Here is a 19027-nt window from a genome sequence, read left to right as displayed (position 1 = left end):
AAGCACTGCATTATTTTTGTGGTAGCAAATGATTCATATTAGTTCTCTTGAGGTTACCTTGAATGTAAAAGAAATGTAGAGAAGTCAGGAAATTTATCAGTGTTTTTTTTCCTCTGCACTGTTCCAGCTCCAAACATAGCAGGTACAATGTGATTAATATACACACAGTTTAAAACAACACAGCGTGATGAATGAAGATAAGAAAAATATACATATCTATATATATATTAAATTCCTTATAAGTGCTAGATGCTGCGCTTGTCGATACTATTGAATTATTTGTCTCTTCTGGGTTCTACTTTAAGAAGTAGTTCATCATTCTTATAAGACTGTTATTACTAATGTTCCCAAATTTAACATTTTGTTTTCTTTAACATGCTTTTTTCTTGCAGGACCAATCAGAATATAACTCTACCACTATCAGAAGCCAGACCAACACTGCAGTCATCCGCAGCCTCAAGCCAGGAAGCATCTACGTGTTCCAGGTCCGGGCCCGCACCGTAGCTGGGTTTGGACGTTACAGTGGCAAACTGTACTTCCAGACCATGACTGAGGGTGAGAATTCAGCCAATGTTCACCAGAGCACGCAGGGCTGTTATCACCTTTCATGCGTGGCCTGCCGACACACCATGTTGTATAGTATGAATTCAGACAGCTGCTGGAATGCGAAGGAAGCATGTTGTGGTGTAAACAATCCCAATACCCGAAACCATATAAGACAGGCCTTGAAGTCATATTCTTATTTTCATTGTCCTTTTTTCAGCAAGAGAAATCTTAAATATTTTATTCGTATAATAATTACTATCCTCCTTTTCAGCGCTGCAGATTTCTTTCCTTTGTGTTGTTAAACAGATTTCTTTATGAAAAGAAAAAATGTAGCTTTTTTGTTTTTAAGCTTTCAAGTCAAACACAAGGTACTGCGATACCTTATCTTTGTACTGCAATATAACTAAAGACGAAGAACATTTAGAAGACATCAGTGGAATTGTTTAATTTTAGAACCAAGCCTGGGTTTTCCCCCTCTGAACATCATATTTCCTGTGCCTGCGGTGCCTTCTTCAGCCTTTAATACAAATATCCTTGATGCCGTGCTAATGCTACAGGTATCAAACTGTCTCGTACCTGTAAATATTGTGTAAACAGAGACTCTAACGTGTGTGTGTGTGTGTGTGTGTGTTTGAAAGAAGACGAAAGGAAAAATGACTAGCAAATGAAAAGTTAAACAGAAAAAAACAGAAACTACTGTGCTTGTAACTATATTTTTGAAACTGGGGTTTCAAAAGAAAAGCACAGATGCTTTAATTAATTATTAAACTGTATTCACATCAAAGTTTAAAAAACAAATACAATTGTACAGGGAAATTATTACATCAGCGAATTCTCAGCAGAGTTCCAGCAACCTACATCAGCACACTATCAATCACTTGCACTAACTTTATTCTTGATGAATGATTGAAGACTCCAAAGAGTTTATTATATGTTATTAATGATTTAGGCAACACTTCTAGCCCCACACATCTTTGTAAGTAATAAAAATAAATAATACAAACATGACGTAGTTGTAAATAACATCTTGGTGGTGAATATTGTTCATTAATAAATGTGGGTTTTTTTCTACTACCACCTACATTACATCGTATTATGAACTATTAACTATTACTAAAAAGCAGTGGGAAACTCACACACCCATTTGTCTGGAAGATTGCAAAGTTGTTTATCATTTGTGGTACTCAAGAAAAGAATCTGGCGCCGTGGCTGTGTGCACATTCAGTAGCTGGTTTCCCATTTTTGGCTGCCTGATCAGTCTGGGTCTCACCCAAACATGCTCTCTCTCACTTCACACACTTTCTGCCAGATGATTTGTCCATATCTGTGGCATCTGAACACATTCACTGTGCTTTGGAAAATGGTGCATGCAACCAGTCAAGATGCCAAAATGCTCATCGGTTCACCGAGCCGTATGTTTGTCTGTCACCCATTGCTCCCTCCATATGCAGTGGCTCAGACGCTTGCCCATATGTTTCAGCTTGTGACTCTGCGTGCGTGGGTGTGTGTATTTTTACATGACACATGTTTATCTGTGTTTATCTATATATCTTTTTTCTTTCTACAGCGGAATACAACACCAGCATTCAGGAGAAGCTGCCTCTCATCATTGGCTCAGCAGCTGCTGGGTTGGTGTTCCTCATCGCGGTGGTTGTCATCATCATCGTCTGTAATCGGTGAGTCAGTTCTGACACAGAGTTTATTAAACTGCTCGCTGATATAATGTCTGAACAGGCCTGCAACATGAGCACTTTTTATTTGTTGAGTTTTTATTAGTAAGCTTATTCGGGGTCATGGCTTCATAAATGTGATTTTGCAGCGATGAAAACAATTTGATTAACATATATTAATTCTTAATAAGTTTCAGTCTCGCAGCAGCAAAAATAATAAAATGTGCTTTAATAATAAAAGTCTGGATCTCTGAAATTAGAGCTCTTTGGATGCTCACACTCAGACGGTGCCAGAGGTTTATAATGCAAGATTAAGAATTCAGTTCTCATTATGGCCGCTTAAATTAAAAGTGTAGCCATCCACCTATACAGCATTTTAATTCACAGAAGAATGGACAAGATTAATTTTTCAGTGTTCTATAGGAGATTTTTTTTTTCTTTTTTTACTATGTAGGCAGGCTATTTTGCTTAGACATGTCACTGTCATAGATCGTGATGACATACTGTAGATCAGGGGTGTCAAACTCAAATACACAGTGGGCCAAAATTCAAAACTGGAACAAAGTTGTGGGCTAATGTTAATATTTATTGAAATATATTTATTCCTCCAGATATAAGAATGAATCTTTTCTTATGGACTAAAACACGTTTTGCTGAAAAACTGAATATGGAACAAGCAAAGCTTAATACTAAACAATATATATATTAGCTGTATAATACCAGTAGGCCAGCTCTAATAGTAATTTGGTATGGCTTCGCGGGCCAAATGTAATTAGGCTGTGGGCCAAATTTGGCCCGCGGGCCAGAGTTTGACACCTATGCTGTAGATCATACAGTGCAAAAAAAAGGTAAAAAGAATCTGATCTGATTTGCCATATATTAAGTTAAGTCTGTAATACTAAAAACTAGCTCAGTGGCTAAAACTATGATACAGAAACAGAATTTAAAAAATTGCTTTTTCATCTAACCGAAGTATAATCTTGTTAGGGTTTTGTTTGTTTTGTTTTGAGCCAGAACTTAGGGTGGCGCTCTGAGATATCTGGTTATGGTGGTGCGCTTAGTTACAAGTTGGATTCATAAGCAGAAACGATGAAGTGCATACCTACAGTGCTAAGTAACAGATACTCGAGTCTTAGTAACAAAAAACTTGAGCACAAATTTCTTCGTTTTCTGTAGCTGAATTTGGGGATTTTAGCAGTCAATGAGGGATTAACTTGTTTTTGGCGAAAGCCTCAAGTATTTATTGGAAGATCTGTAGGAATTGGCAATACCTGATATTTTTGTATTTATTTATCTGTGAAGAAGACCTCTGTCATGTTCTGTTTGAAGAGTCTCTGTGATGTTACCGATTACTATACAAGCTTATCTAATTGAAAATTGAGATTTATGTGTTTACCAATAACCCCCACCCATGTTATCATTATATGAACTTGGGGCAGGAGGGAGAGACATGCAGATTCATGCAGTTGCCCAACTGTTGTGTACTGGAAAGAAAATCGAATTAGTACGACTGCATAGCTGGATACTTTTCTCTGTACAGCAAAAGGCTTCTCTGCTCACCAAGTCCTGGCTTGCAGCAATCTCCTCAGTTTAGGTAGACCTGGGGGTGTTTGATTTGTTTCTCTCCTCCTCCCTGCTCCTTTTCCTTGAACCAGTGCTAGAGTTCTTTGTCTTTCCCCCAGGAGGCGTGGCTTTGACAGGGCAGATTCAGAATACACAGACAAGCTGCAGCACTACACCAGTGGCCACAGTGAGTAAACCACCACTCCTCTCTGCTTGCGGTCACCATTGTTTCCTCCTCCTGCACCAGACACACCTGTCTCCATGACTACCACGTCACATAGTCATCTCCATGGCTATCACTCAGACCTCATGCTGCCACACACACCTGTCTCCATGGCTACCACCTTGCATGCTGGTGTCCTTGGCTACAGCCCTGCACAGCACCCCATTATTTGCTCGTCCCCCACTTTGTTATTTGGATCTGCTCACTCAGAGCTTGGATTTAACCACATCAAAACCAGTGTTCCAAGTGTGTGCGTGCGTGCGTGTGTGTGTGTGCGTGTCTGTGTGTACTGTGAAACACATTTCATAGTTAACTAAATCCATTGTGCCAGAAATAGGTCAGTCTTTACTCACGTTAAGGCCATTAGCATGCTAATGCACGTGAGTCATTTGTCATTGTTAAAAAATTCAAAAGACTCTGAATGAATGAAATTACTCAATGATTTTCTTCCTTTTTTAGGCAGTACAATATCATAGGGACAATAATGCAGAGATAAATCTGTGAAAAAGGACTGAGTAATTTCACCACTGCTTCATCTAAGATCTTAAAGCTAATCTGTCTCTTTCCTGCATGATTGGAGAAACAGAGATCTGTTTTGAGCTCAAGTTTATGACCTAATCTAAATTTGTTTATTTTATTTTGTAATTACCACTCTGCTTCATCTTTTTTGTGTAAAATCCTCTGTGTGAAGAATTCTAGTTTAGTTCAGTTTCACTGTGCTAGTGAAAGGCGTGGGTATTTCACAGCTATTAACATCAGAAGCCAGTGTGCCTTTGTGCATTCTGTCCTCACACCAGTCACAGTTCAGACTTCTGCCCTTGCTCTTGGTGGTCTTTGCCATCGCATGAAGGTGGTCTGTTAAACAGTGCTACAGCTTGGGAAGAGATTTTAGGGTTTAGTAAAGAGGGTGGGGGGTTTCCTGGTAAGATCGTCTCCATCTGTTCGTCTCTGCACCGTGTTTCTTCAGCGTTGTGTGCCAGGTTTTGAGGCAGTCTGCTAGCTCGGCTAGCTCTGCAGTGGACCATTAGTTCAGTATCCATTCAAATAGCCTCTGGCTTGATGTGTAGGTATGAGCTTAATAATCGGATTTAAAACTTGGGACACTTAAGTCCCTGAATGCTTAAAAGCCACCTTAAGCCAATTTACCTGGCACTAGGGCTTAGGATAGCCAATTTATTTCTTGGAGTGGGGCTAAGCAATTCTGATATATGGTCCAGGTTTCTTTCCTGGGTGTTAATGGCACTATGACTCACAGGAGATTATACATATATATTTTAACCTGCCTTATCATAGGACTGGAGGTACCATGTCCTTGCTGCCTGAATAGCCATGCACGATAGCCATGAGGCACTACTTATAACCTCTATTTGTAACTACACTACTGCTTCCATCTTTCAACCTTCATCGCTTGAATGTCACACCAGAAATCCCATAATTGTACAGGAGTGTGTGAATGCAAGCTGAATTGCTTGTTAATGTGCCTCACTGCATTTGGCTGTCAAGCCACAGCAGTGTAAGCATGACCACAGGAATCAAATATTATAGCTGTACTTTCCTTTTTTACAAGTGACTCCAGGAATGAAGATTTATATTGATCCGTTCACATATGAGGATCCCAATGAGGCTGTGAGGGAGTTTGCGAAGGAGATTGATATATCCTGTGTGAAGATTGAACAGGTCATTGGTGCAGGTAATGGAAAAATCTGACTGAAACGTGGCCAGAATACGACGCAATGTTTGCTGATTTCTAAATAGCAGTTGATGCAAACTTTAATTAAAATTTTTTTCTATGCAACCTCTTTGCAGGGGAGTTTGGGGAGGTGTGCAGTGGCAACCTAAAGCTTCCAGGTAAACGGGAGATGTTTGTGGCGATAAAAACACTGAAGTCTGGCTACACAGAGAAGCAACGGCGAGACTTCTTAAGCGAGGCCAGTATCATGGGCCAGTTTGACCATCCTAATGTGATTCATCTGGAAGGTGTGGTCACCAAGAGCAGTCCCGTTATGATCATCACTGAGTTCATGGAAAATGGATCTCTGGACACTTTCCTCAGAGTAAGTGACTACATGTTTGCATTATTTAGCCTGGGTCTCATTCGTGATAGATTTTTTTTTTGTCTCAATATTGCGCCTGTGATTTAGTCTTCTTCTACAAATTTTAATTTATGTGGTCTACATAGTACTAAATGAGATAATTATTGCACTGATTTATGTTTGCTGCTAGTTGCATGGTTAGCCGTATATTAATAATGACAAACTGGCAGTGAGTCAGACTGACTTATGAAACTGAAAGCTCTTTATTGCAGCTGTTTTGCTAACAGTAACATTAACTTCACACACTGACAAGATGAACTGCTTCACTGCTTTGAATCTTAGAGGTCTCAATTCAGGGCTTTTCTTGTGACAAGCCTAAAAACTGATGTGATGGTATTAGCAGAATGAGTTTTTTGACAACAGTGTCTGTTACACTAGACAACTGCTGTTTCCTGCTAACTACCTGTCAAAAACTGACAAGAGGCAATCACCCCTACTATGACAAGAGCATATTATTATCAAGAAAACAAGGTTTTCATTTTTTTATTTTTTTATTTTAGTTGCTATGCCAAATCACGGAATTAATGCTAATTAGCTTCACTTCAGTAAATTTACCTCCAATGGTTGTTGAAGAAATGCACAGTTGTCAGTTTGAATTTTTTTTAGCATCTCCTGATTATTAATGCACTGTTAATTACAGTTTGTGAAGTTCTTCTCAAAATGTAAAATTGCAGCTTTTGCATTTTGTAAGTAGGATGGTTTTCAGATTGCAGTGTTAATATGAAAACATGAATCATTCAGTCATATTAGTTTGCTGGTTATTTAGATGCATCACAACCAAGAATACTAAATGGTATTTGCACATAGACACGTGCACGCAAACGCACACTGACAGTTACACAAGTACTTCTCAAATAATTTGATGTCATTTATGCACTCGTTTAGTCTTAGTTCAAGGAAATATTATTCATAAAATCTCTCCAGTATAGTCAGTGAGTTACAGTGTTAAAATTGTTCTCATCAATCATGCATCTCACACACACTGAATGTGTGTTCACCCCAAAACTAACATTTTTTACTCCGAGTTTCTCTTCAAAGTGAAACCAATAATAAATATAGAAGCATTTTAAGGTAGACTGCAGCACTGTCTGTGTGCTTTTCTATTTTTCTTGTCTTTACTTGTGTTTACTCTTTCTACTTAATATGCTGCAATGTGTATGGATGCACATACATATCAGACTATGGATACAGAGACCCTCCCACCAACCACTCCTTGACAAGAAATAAGGATTGCTCCCAAGATTTTTAATTTTCATAATCTTAACCAGAGAAGGATATTAGAATGAGGCAGGCATGCTCTGCCATTTACAACCCCCATAAATAATTAAGATACTTTGCTAGAGTTAAAATGAGATGTCAGATGTTTAAAAATGATACTGGATATGAGATGAGATATCAGACAAACCTTTACCATCTGTCTTGGGATGTGAGTGAAATAAAAATGCATCTTAGACTAGTAGATTTGTATTTTTTATATGGATTAATCTAGCCTTATTGCTTAATTTCCATTTTCTCAGTGAGCACCAGAACCACTGCCTTTCTTCTTTGTTTCCCATTGTATTTTTGGTTAATTATTAACTACCAGAGAACAGTCTCTATCTCTTTAAATGATATCCTCCAGTTTAGCTTTCCTAGGCCAAGACTTAAGAAACAAACATCCATGCTCCTGTCAGCATACTGCTCAGACTGGTTTCAAAATCTTTCTTTGCATTCTGCCTCTGACCTCTGAGAGGGAAAGGATCGTCTCTTTTTGGAATTTGATCTTGTGGCTCATGGTGTTTGTGTATATTTAGATCTTTGCTAAACATATTTGACAGCACATTGTACTCAAAGCAACAGGGAACGCCTGCAACGCCTCATGGTGACAGTTTATGACAACAGTTGCTGACAGTGTCAAAGCCTCCGAGCATGGTTTGTGTCTTCTCTGAGGTGATTGGTGGGCGGTTGTTTAAATGGTCACTGCAGTGAGCTGCCTGCAGGAGGACTGTCTCCCCTGCTGCCTTCTGCAGCAAACCTGCAGCAAGGTAGAGAAAGGAATAGATCGATCAAGGCTGGGGGTTGTGTCTGCAGCTCAATATGAGGTGAGAAAGTACAAAAAATGAAATTCTGTCTCTAATGTGAAACTCTGCTTTCATATTAGTCACACTAGACCTTCATTCACAAATTCATGGGTATTACTTCCAGTTAGTCTGACCCCAAAGACTTTGGATGAATCTTTCCAATTAAAGTATATGCAAACATAGCTTTCAGATGAGGTGGCACTGTGTATTTGTGAGAAAAGTTTCATGAATAATGCATTCTGCTTAATTGCTGTGGTAGACAAGGAGGAGCAGCTTGACGTGAGGAGAAGCATCCACTCGGCTAATGAGCAGCAAAGTGTTTGAAAGAGAAATGGGCTAGAGGAATTTGGCTGTGCTCTGGGCCTTGTTTGCCTGCCCTTCCAATTCCTTCCAATTCCACTTCTTAGCCTTTTTGTCTGTTCACACCCGGCTCTGAGCTCCCATGCACCATCCTGTGGAATCTTTTGTTTTCCAGGCAACGTGGTGGGTGGTGGGGAGAGTGCAGGTGTGCACAGTTGGAGTCACAGCTGCACCACTGCTCCAGACGCTCCCCACGTATGGGGTAAAGCCCTAACCAAACCAGGGCGGGGAACAGCTGTAGACTGCCAGCCAGACCTAGCTTAGTCCTGCCCGTCCGTGCTGAGCCGAGTTGGACAAACCCAAACATTGTCTTCCATGTGTTTTGTTAAAGGAAAGCCAATACGTTAGAGTAACTTTCTACGCTGACATTATGGGCTCGGGTTTCAGGCAGATCTATACATGTTTTTTTTCTATATATAATCTAACTATATTAAACTAAAGTGTGGATTTGTAGCACATTTTTAGCAGAGTGTGTGGAAGAGTTAAAAGAAAGAAAATGGCATTATTAACATTTTCATCTCTGAAAAAAGAATGTTTAAATTGTATGCAACAAAATAAAAGCTCTAAGCATAAAAAATGTGACATTACAACACGACTGCTCTTCATCACCAGTGGTGCTTGAAATGTCACATTTTATTTGGTGCATCAAATAGATAATGCCTATAGTGTATGAGCACAGCACCATGTCCCTTTTGGATGTATTTTTAGGTATAGTCTTTTTGAGTCTCAAGCTGGACACAACATTTTTTTTAAGTTTAATAAAAAGTTTAAGGCAAGGCGGTGAATTTTTTTTTTTTTTTAAATATTAAACCATGACTGATGATCCCGAAAACACAATTTTTAAACTTGGTTGAGAATTAACAAATCTAAAGATGAATTTGCACTGATGGTCTAACTGTATGCACGTATTGTCCTGCTGTGAACCAGAACTTCTCCTCTTTATGAACCCCTCCGTGCAATACGTGGTTGTAATTCAATACATCTCTTTTACAGCAAAACGATGGGCAGTTCACAGTGATCCAGCTTGTTGGTATGCTACGCGGCATCGCCTCGGGCATGAAATACCTTGCCGACATGAATTATGTGCACCGTGACCTTGCTGCCCGAAACATCCTGGTCAACAGCAACCTTGTGTGCAAGGTGTCAGACTTCGGCCTTTCACGCTTCCTCGAGGATGATACGTCGGATCCTACTTACACTAGCGCTTTGGTATGAAAGAATCAAGTCTTCCCTTCACCTAATGAGACACGAGACACACAAGCAGTCAATTAAACTGTGTCTTCTAAATGATTTACATGATTTTGCAAATGACCACGTGGCTTCCATTCGTCTGCTGCTGGCAGAAAGTTTTATAGGTTATTTTAAGGGTTAAGTCAAGCTCTGGCGTGCATACTACAGTGCACTCCCAGACTGCTTTCCCTATCAAGACAAATATCACCCCTTCACCTGTTCTCTACTTCCTCTCTCTCCAGTATTTCATGTACCACACTTTCCTCCCAGGGGTTTTGTTATATCCATCTCCCAGTTTGGATTACCATCAGCATTGTTGCCATGAACAGTGTCTCTCTCCGGAGCCAGGACACTGTGACGGTCAGGTTTCGGTCTTGCGTCTTTTGCTGAGGTTGTGCCCTTTGTGTTCACAGGGAGGGAAGATCCCTATCCGATGGACTGCACCCGAAGCTATCCAGTACAGAAAGTTCACCTCTGCTAGTGATGTGTGGAGCTATGGGATTGTCATGTGGGAAGTCATGTCCTACGGAGAGAGGCCTTACTGGGACATGACTAATCAAGATGTATGTATTTAATTTTTGCTGAAATAATTTTTAAATTGGCTGTTCTTAATTCTTTAGACAAAGTTCCCCTTGAAACATTTTAAATGAGGCCTTACTACGGGTACATTTTGGGTTTCTGAGTTTCATTACAGCCTCAAATTCCTTAGAGAGGCATTTTGCCATCGTATCTGCTTTCCCTTAGCTAAACAGCAGCTTTCACACATGGGCTTTATATGAAAATTTCCCCGCACTCGCCACAGAGACATAATCAGATCATTTGAAATGCACAGCCCTGCTCAGTGGACAATTTCTGCTCTTGACTGGAGCCTCCATTTTCTATCTCCCTCTGGGTAGTGGATGGGAGAGCAAATTATGGGGAGAGAGATAATGAAAATAGTTTCAAATTGAAAGTGAGAACACTAATGTGCTAAGAGGGACTGAGGACCTCAACAGTTATCTTATTAGCAGCTCCAGATAGTGTTTCTGCTCCATCGGGGTCCTCGTTTGGAGGTCTCATGAATGAGATTAATCTGGGTCTGAATGGAGCTTCTTTAATGGTCCTGATAATGAGCAGGGGATTGGGCATCCTTGTCACAAGTGTCCTCTGAGTTGTTTCACTCTGTTAGCCGTGCACCACCTCTGTGTTCTCCCTCGACCAACAACATCCATGGCACACGTCAGACACATATTTAAGGTGGCTTAATGGGGAGAAAGCATTAAATACATTTTAAAGGCCGGAGATTAAGTCACTGTTGGCAGAGTGTAAGGGGAAATGTGAAGTTGTTGGAATAAGGTTTATGTTCCTACTGACCTAACTAGAGTTTCACACCTCTTCAAAATCGGAATTAACATAGTGAGTTCTGTACAAAAATATTCCACATATATTATATATATATGGAATAACTGTAATTAAAAGTAATTTAAATATTTCAGCCATTACTTTGCACACTAATGCACAAAGTAATGGCTGTAGCAGTTCACTGCTTAACGGATGTTTTCATTTAATCAGAAATGAAAGCATCAGCGCCGGGATTTACTTGTGTTAGATGTGGCTGTGATGAATTTTTACTGTGGATGGAGCATTAGTCTATAAAGCTAAGATAATAATAATTAATAACTGTATTTGTAAGGGAAATATTGAGAATTCTTTTTTTAGGCGTGGGATACTACATCGTTAAAAAATTAAATTGATTTAATTTCCCAATAAAAAGCAGCTGCTTCTTATAACTTTTCAAAGTTTTATGAGCCATTATTTTGGCACTCTGAACAAAGATACTTTTCTTTTTCTCTAAGTCTTAGAAATATCACTAAATACATGTAAAGTTTACCAAAAAATAAAAATGTAAATCTTTTTTGTTTTTCCTTTTCCTACCTTACATGATTTTATTTTCAAAAGCACTGCTGCAATTAACAATCTAATAATGTAATGTATTATAATATATTGTCAGATAAACATCCATACTTTCAAATGTAGCCCATGTAATTCAGTATTTTAAACTATCATATTGTTATTTATAATTAAGGAAAGATGTCTTCACATCTTCCAGAATTGGCTCTTAAATCTCTTCTCCCTAAAAATCAGTTTCCTCCTTGTAGAGCCTCATAGCGGCCCTTAGAAATCTTTGTCTCCCCCTGCAGGTCATCAATGCCATTGAGCAGGACTACCGGCTTCCCCCGCCCATGGACTGTCCCAGTGCCCTTCACCAGCTCATGTTGGACTGCTGGCAGAAGGACCGCAACAACCGGCCCAAGTTCAGCCAGATTGTTAACAACCTTGACAAGATGATCCGTAATCCTAACACACTGAAGGCGATGACCCCTTTATCTTCAGGGTGAGTGAAAAACAGATTTTGTCAATGATAGAATATAAGCATCAGAGTCTTTCTCCATAAAAAGACTCTGTCTCTCTAAATTCGTCCTCTTGCTACAGTGTCATCCACAGCACCGTCAACTTTTGTCTCTTGTTTCCCATGGCGCCGAGCGGTTATGTAAATTAAAGCCTTGGTTTGATAGATCAGATCCTTCCCACGAATGCTTCAGGCAAATCCTCGATTGAAGCACTTTCAAAATTTTCAAAACATTTGAAGCGTTTCTGCTCTGGGTGTTAGTTTCCTTTGAGAGCCAGGGTTTACTGATTTCCATTATCCCCGTCTGTAGTTTAGTTTGTGGTGAACTGCAGGACCAAGGGCCAAATTTTCCACATAGACTGAGTGAATATATTGGCTCCCTGAAGCCTATCACTTCATTTGGAAAATACCCTTTATGAGGAATCACTTTGGAAAATATTGGTTCATGGATAAGGCCGGTGGGATTTTTGTAAGTTCCGTCTCAAATTTTGAAAATGTAATGTAATAATTCATCTTTGAATCATACCCAGGTGGTTTAGACTGGCTTTGATGTTCAAGCTGCCATTTTGTATTATCGTTGTTCTTAACGGGCCCTGCTTGTGTCCCCTTCAGTGTTCATCTCCCTCTCCTAGACCGCAGCATCCCAGACTTCTCCAGCTTCAGCACTGTGGATGAGTGGCTGGATGCCATCAAGATGGGCCAGTATAAAGACAGCTTTGCCAATGCGGACTTCACTACATTTGATGTGGTGTCTCAGATGACCATGGAGTAAGTGCTGATGATTGCTGGTATTCTGGATACGATAAGGAAAAAGGGGGAAAAAAAGATCACAAGAAGTGGGTTTGCTGAGTCTCATATATACCTAAAACTTGAACGAGCACCAGACTCTGCCTCTGGCCTGTTCGAAAAGACGCAAGCACTGCATGCAATTAGCAGATTGTAATAATGCAGTTGCAAGGCTGAACCATCGGCACAATAGCTCAGAGCTATAAAATCAGCCTTTATTCTCTGCCATGTGTTCAGCAGGCCTCTCTTTGACCTCACTTTAAAGATTAAGAGGAAACATCAGAATGTGGGGTCGGTTTCATGAAATACTAGGAGAACAATTACCCCAAACATATAAAATAGAATCTTGTTAAGAGTGCCACATGTAGAGAAATTGATAAAAAAAAAATGCTGTCAGTGTATAACAGTATCACATGCCTGACATTGTTTCACAGAAATGTTGAGCTTCAGTTCTTTTGAAGAAAACAGATGGTAATGGGTAATTCAACAACTTTGATTACTGCTGAGACTTAGCAGTAGAAGAAAGAAAACTAATTATTTTATGGATAAGAAACACATTATAAGCAAGCGATATTTGGGGCCGAAGCCTTGAGACAATGTGGGACTGGATATTTCAGCGGGAACTCGTGATCTTTGTAACGGATGTTCTCTATGGTAGACTTTAGTGAAAAACATGTTGCGATTTTGGCATTGTATACATTCGATTTAGTGGTGAGAGACAGCCAGAAGACTTCCTTTACAAAAAAACAACTGACGTTCAAGCTTTATTTTTGTTTTATTTCTAACCTCAGTGCATGGACACACAACTGTGTCTTGTCAAAACCATTCATGCTTTCGTTCGATTACTGTCAAACCGTTTTTCATACATGTGTTTTTTTCAGTTGTAATGCTTGTGTCATGTCTTATGCTGTCATATTATACTGTGATATGTGGCGATATATTGCTACCAATTTCTGACTTTTTTGGCAAATGCCCGTTTGTCTTTTACATGCATATTGTGGGTGGATGGAAAGATTGAAAGATAGATGGAATAATAGGTCGTGAAAGACTGTTTTATAGCCTGTGGTAACATCAGCCTAACATCTGCTTCTGTCTGTACTTCCAGTGACATCCTGAGGGTTGGTGTGACGTTAGCAGGCCATCAAAAGAAGATCTTGAATAGTGTCCAGATGATGCGGGCACAGATGAACCAGATCCAGTCGGTGGAGGTTTGACCCTCCCAAGTGGAGCAGAGGGAAAAATAAGGCGGTTGGGATGCAGGGCTCTGGGTGCAGAGGATGGAGTTGATGTTTTTTTTTTTCTTTTCTTTTTTTTTCCATGTGACAATGGGTCTGGTCTTCCCACCAGACTGCCATTCATCTCCCATTCCCTTTTCCACTTCCCTCCGTGCTCCTCCTATCCCCTTACCCTGACTCTCCCTCCATCCTTGGGATCAGCTGTGGAGAGTTAGGAATACAAAAGTCCTTGTGAAGAAGCATCAGACCGCCCACAGCCAAACCACCTTTAGAGCCAGAAACATGGGAGGTTAGACGTGACCAGCAACGCATTTTTTTCAATCTTCCACCTTTTTTCATTGATGTTGTTTTATTTTATTTTATTTTATTTTTTGGTTTGCTTGTTCTGATAATTTTTTAAAGAATTTTTTAAAGAAAAAAAAAAGAAGAAAAACTGAAAAAGGAAAGGAGTTTATCTAAATTTATAGATGATATAAGGTTGAACACTAGATGAACTGAGTAGGAAAGCTACCCTTTAAAAGGGCAACAAAAAAGAACACAAGGAAGAGTTGAGGAGACTGCTCTCGACAAGGCCTGGATTTTGTTTTTTTGTTTTTGTTTTTAATTTTGGACATTGTTCAAAAACACAGAAATTCTCTGTGGTTTTCAGAAAGGCAAGGTGTGGAGGAGACTAGGTGATCCGATGTGTACACCCAACTGTTTCCCCGGGAAAGATGATATAAAAGAGTGAACTAGACAACTTTTGCCACAGACAATGTCAAAACCACTTTCAATCAGACTGATAAACAGTGAAATCAACACTGAAGAAAAAGGAAAAAAAAAAAAATCTCATTGCAAGTAATTTTCTATATTGTGTGATATTTTGTGATGAAGACTCCCTCTCACCATGCTTCCTCTCACTAAAGAAAATTTAAGTGTTTTTTTTCCTCACAGCCTGCCAAATAGAAGTATTTTGCACCCCAATCATGATCCTGTACTGTACATATCAAATGCACATGACCTGCCATAAAACGATGACTCAGAGATAGCTATTGTAATTAAACAGTTCAGGAGCAGAAGAACTGATTGCAAAGGCGGTGGGCTTGAGTTTATTTTCTTGATTTTTTTTTTTTTTAAGCAAACTGAATACCTGTGTAGTCATACAAAAAGAGACAGGTTATACATTAGAATCCACGTGCATTAAGTCTCTGTTAAAGCTTCCTCCCTCATGTTCATCTCCGGTGCTGTGTGTCCGCATGTGCACATGCATAACACATGCACAAAGAAGCAGTCGCTCCCGAAACGTCGGGACTTGTTTGATAGCATGCTGAGTGAGTGGTTAATTTCACAGTGCTTTGATTTGCTGCAATTACTAGAACTCTGTTTGGTAAGAGCTTAGATTTGACACACTTTACAGAGTGTAATGCGTCTGCATTATATTCGGTCTTCTTCTGCCAGTTTTCCTTTTCTAAACAAATTCGTACATTTTTCTTCCTCGCGCACACAATCCGAATTGTGAATGGACTTTTCAGCGAGATGTTGACTGAATGGAAAAACATGCAATGCGTTGTATTAATTTCTCTATTGGTATCAATGAACTGCTATTATTACTTTAAGATTTTTTTTTCTGCACTGAGTCTACTGTGTGACTCCAACAAAACACTCTGGATCTTCCATAAATGCTTTGAAATTATTTTTGAATCATGTTGGTGCACAAAACCATGTAGATAAATGGCAATTTCATGTAACAGGCCTTGGCTTTATTTAATAGACAGTATATGCATTTATTTTATGGTTTCCTGTGAAAGGTACTGTCTAATGAGTTCAGAGCACTCAGTCATTGTTTGTGTTGTGGTCAGTAACCCGTTGGAAGGGTTATGGGAGGAAAGATGGAGTGTATAGCAATGCAGTCATTCTCCAGCGATGGTGAATGTTGAATCAGACAGGGGTTTATGTACACAGCCACTAAATGTTATCAGCAGTGGAGAGCTCCCACTGAGCTGCGCTCTGAGACCTGACAGCCAGACATGGATGTCCAGCTGTGAGCCATCGGTCAGATGTGTCTGGTCACAGCGGGGCAGCCGCACCCTGATCACTGCTGCTCTGTCCAGGCACTGATTCCTTCCCCGTCCTCTTGATCACAGACATGCCTGTGGGCCACCTGTCTGCCGCTTCCACTGATCTCCACACAGTCGGCTTCCAACAGTTGTCCGGTTTCATCTCGGCGATTTTAAAAGAATCTACAGCAGCAGGCGAACTGCCACTCATGAGTGAGGCAGTTGTGTCATGTCTTGTCCTAATGCTGCATGCCACTGAGTATGAGAGAAAGATTCCTCGGGACCGGACAATGCTTCCATGTTTGCTTGCACCAAATCCTCAGATGTAGACAGGAGTTCCCGAGACAGCTTTAGCACCAAAGCCCCTCTTAAAGAAAGTGAGAAACCTCAGTTACTGCTCCACTGTTGTTCTACCTTTCATTATCCCTGCCTGTCCAGAGAATTTAAGGCCAACAGTGGATGGTGGGATTTTCATTCTTTTTCTGCCCTACGCTCTGCTTGGTTATTTTCATCTGCGGTACAACACATCGAACAAATATTTCCCTGGAAGCTTTTCATAACATATGAAACTGAAGGAGGAGACTCATGAGCTGTTAAGTCATAGCTGAGAAGTGAGTGAGAAGTGATGCTGTGACCTAAATGCCACTGATGCCAACATGTAGTCTTCTTTTTTTTTTTTCCTGAGTTTTGATTATCTTCCCTTTCCATTTCCCAATACTTAACAGCTCATCAGTTTTATTTAGTTGAGGCTGTACGCTCTCATGGTACAGCAAATATGCTGTCGTCAGGAAAAACACTTAAGAAATTAGACTCGAGTATACACAAGGCTGGTGAGGTTTCGCTCCAGCCCCATTAAAGCTCATTCAGATGCTTGTCCTTGGATGCTGCCAAGACTGTGAGTTATTAATCAAGCAATTATCCTTGACGTTAGCTTCAAGGAAGTACCTAAAACAGGGTGGGCGGACATGCCGCAGTGGTGGAATAGTGCTGAAATTATTCAAATTTCTTTTGGTCCATACTGTCTGTACTTCTTGCAGCTTAGAGAATTCTTTTTCTGAAAGTTTGGTTTTATTTTATTTTTCATTTCATATATTGGAGTTTAAATCTTTTGTTTGAATTTGGAGTGTTTGGAAATGCAGCATGAAGTGTCTGCTCTATGTATCTTATGATTCTCGTGGCACAAAAAAAGTATTGTTGCAGATCAGAGCAGTGACCAGCGAGCTCGTATTTTCAACTTCTAGGCTATTGAAAAATGTATAGAAAATGAATTAGTGATTCAGCTAGTGCAGTTTTTATGACAGGCATGTTTCTAAAAGAATTTTCACTCATTGTGATTATTCTTTTATTGCCTCTGAAATCAGACTGAATATTTCATTTAAATGAAATTACTTTTCCATTTTTGTAAATGGTTTTCACAGTTCAGAAGTGCAGTAGTATATATCACAATATTCAATCACTTGGAAATTTGATGACTTGTAAATACAGAAGGGTCTTTGTGCCCTTTATTTTATTCACTTGCTTATTTTTTCTTTCAGAGCAGTTGCTTTTTACCATTCACCTCCCCCCCAAAAAACAGCATGTATGAGTACCTCAACAGGTGTAGTCTTACCGCAGCAATACGGCATCTACACATGCAGGCTCCAGTTTCCCTTGTTTTCCTCTGGGTAGTAAAGTAGATGCAGTGTGGTGGTGATGCCAGTGATGGTTTCATGCATTTTGTCTCTGCATTTTTCAGAGAAACATCTTATACTTTCTCCTTTTACATCTGTGAAGAAAAGTAAAACCACTCAGCTCTGTCCTCACCGTGTGCCAATTTTTTGAAGGACGAAGAAAAACCGTTAAGCCTCAGTGTTACAGTTACGTGACCGTGTGCATAAACACGAGCTGTGCCAGCAACTGGGCTGCATATGGACGCCACCTTACTACAGTTTGGTCAGACCTTGAAGTCTAGCTCCTGTTGTGGCAGAAAATGGCTCCTCTTTAATGGCTGCAGACTGAAGTACCAGAGCGCCCTCTACTGCCGTGGTGGTCAATTGTATCTCATTGGGGTGACATTTTCAGGTCCAAGTAGTTTGCGAATGCTGCAGCAGCCAGATTACCAGTGTTTAGGACATTTCAGAAAGCTTCTGCTGATGGACAAATGCTGGCTGCTGCTCAGAGCAGGCCTGTGTCTTTCGCTCAGTTCAACAAGCTTTTCTTCCAGTATGGCATCCTGTCACTTGTGTTGCCTTCTGTTTCTCTCACCCTACCCCAGTCTCTCACTCCACCACTACCACTCTGGCTGTTGGTTAGTGCAGTCAGGGTATCTCTGTGTGCTCCTCTGGTCTGTTAAAGCCTATATTATAGACCAGTGCTGGTTCAGACCACTGTGACTGATGTGGGAGATCCTGTATTTCTGTATAAATGTATATTGACTGTAACCCTGTGAATGATGTAACAATTTCATTATTTGTAATATTGTCATTGGTTTATTTTCTAAAAATGGAAAGCCCAACTTGACTCTCCTCAATAAAAAAAACACAAAGAAAAAAAACATCTGTAATAAAAAGAAAATGTCGATAAGGTTTTTTTTTTCATTATTTATTGATTTTAAATATCATCATCATCAGCATTTTTAACGTCTGTTTTACAGTGTTTATCTAAAAATTTGTGGTGTCACAAACATGAGTGGATTCTGGCTGTTGCACTGCCAGACAGATAATTACTGGTTAAGTCATTTTTTAAGGATATTTTTTAAGTTTACATGTAATAAAGATGTGTCTCTGTGGCAATAGTCTAGTCAGCTGGCATTTAATTTAATCAAGTAAAAAGCAGCTACAAATAAATGCTGTAAGTA

At 39.8% G+C, this 19027-nt stretch overlaps 1 protein-coding gene across 2 annotated transcripts in view; it reads left to right on the top strand.

The window, feature by feature from the left end:
• The window catches only part of ephb2b (eph receptor B2b), a 120867-nt gene extending 106369 nt beyond the window's left edge, over nt 1–14498 (top strand). The window contains exons 7-16 of one of the 2 annotated variants that reach the window (XM_013910018.1): nt 393–555; nt 2114–2222; nt 3902–3966; nt 5570–5692; nt 5809–6056; nt 9509–9724; nt 10159–10308; nt 11926–12119; nt 12747–12902; nt 14026–14498. In XM_013910018.1, coding sequence (XP_013765472.1) covers nt 393–555; nt 2114–2222; nt 3902–3966; nt 5570–5692; nt 5809–6056; nt 9509–9724; nt 10159–10308; nt 11926–12119; nt 12747–12902; nt 14026–14134 — 1533 coding nt within the window. In that variant the 3' untranslated portion in view covers nt 14135–14498. Of the gene's footprint in view, nt 1–392; nt 556–2113; nt 2223–3898; nt 3967–5569; nt 5693–5808; nt 6057–9508; nt 9725–10158; nt 10309–11925; nt 12120–12746; nt 12903–14025 lie in introns of both variants that reach the window. The other variant, XM_005729684.1, reaches the window with a different exon arrangement.
• Nucleotides 14499–19027: the final 4529 nt, after the last annotated feature.

Source organism: Pundamilia nyererei, unplaced genomic scaffold (genome assembly GCF_000239375.1).
Source record: "Pundamilia nyererei isolate P.nyererei 1_Seehausen unplaced genomic scaffold, PunNye1.0 scaffold00034, whole genome shotgun sequence".
Lineage (NCBI taxonomy): Eukaryota > Metazoa > Chordata > Actinopteri > Cichliformes > Cichlidae > Pundamilia > Pundamilia nyererei.
The sequence above is the reverse complement of the archived record's forward strand: the minus strand, read 5'-3'. Positions and strand labels throughout refer to the sequence as shown.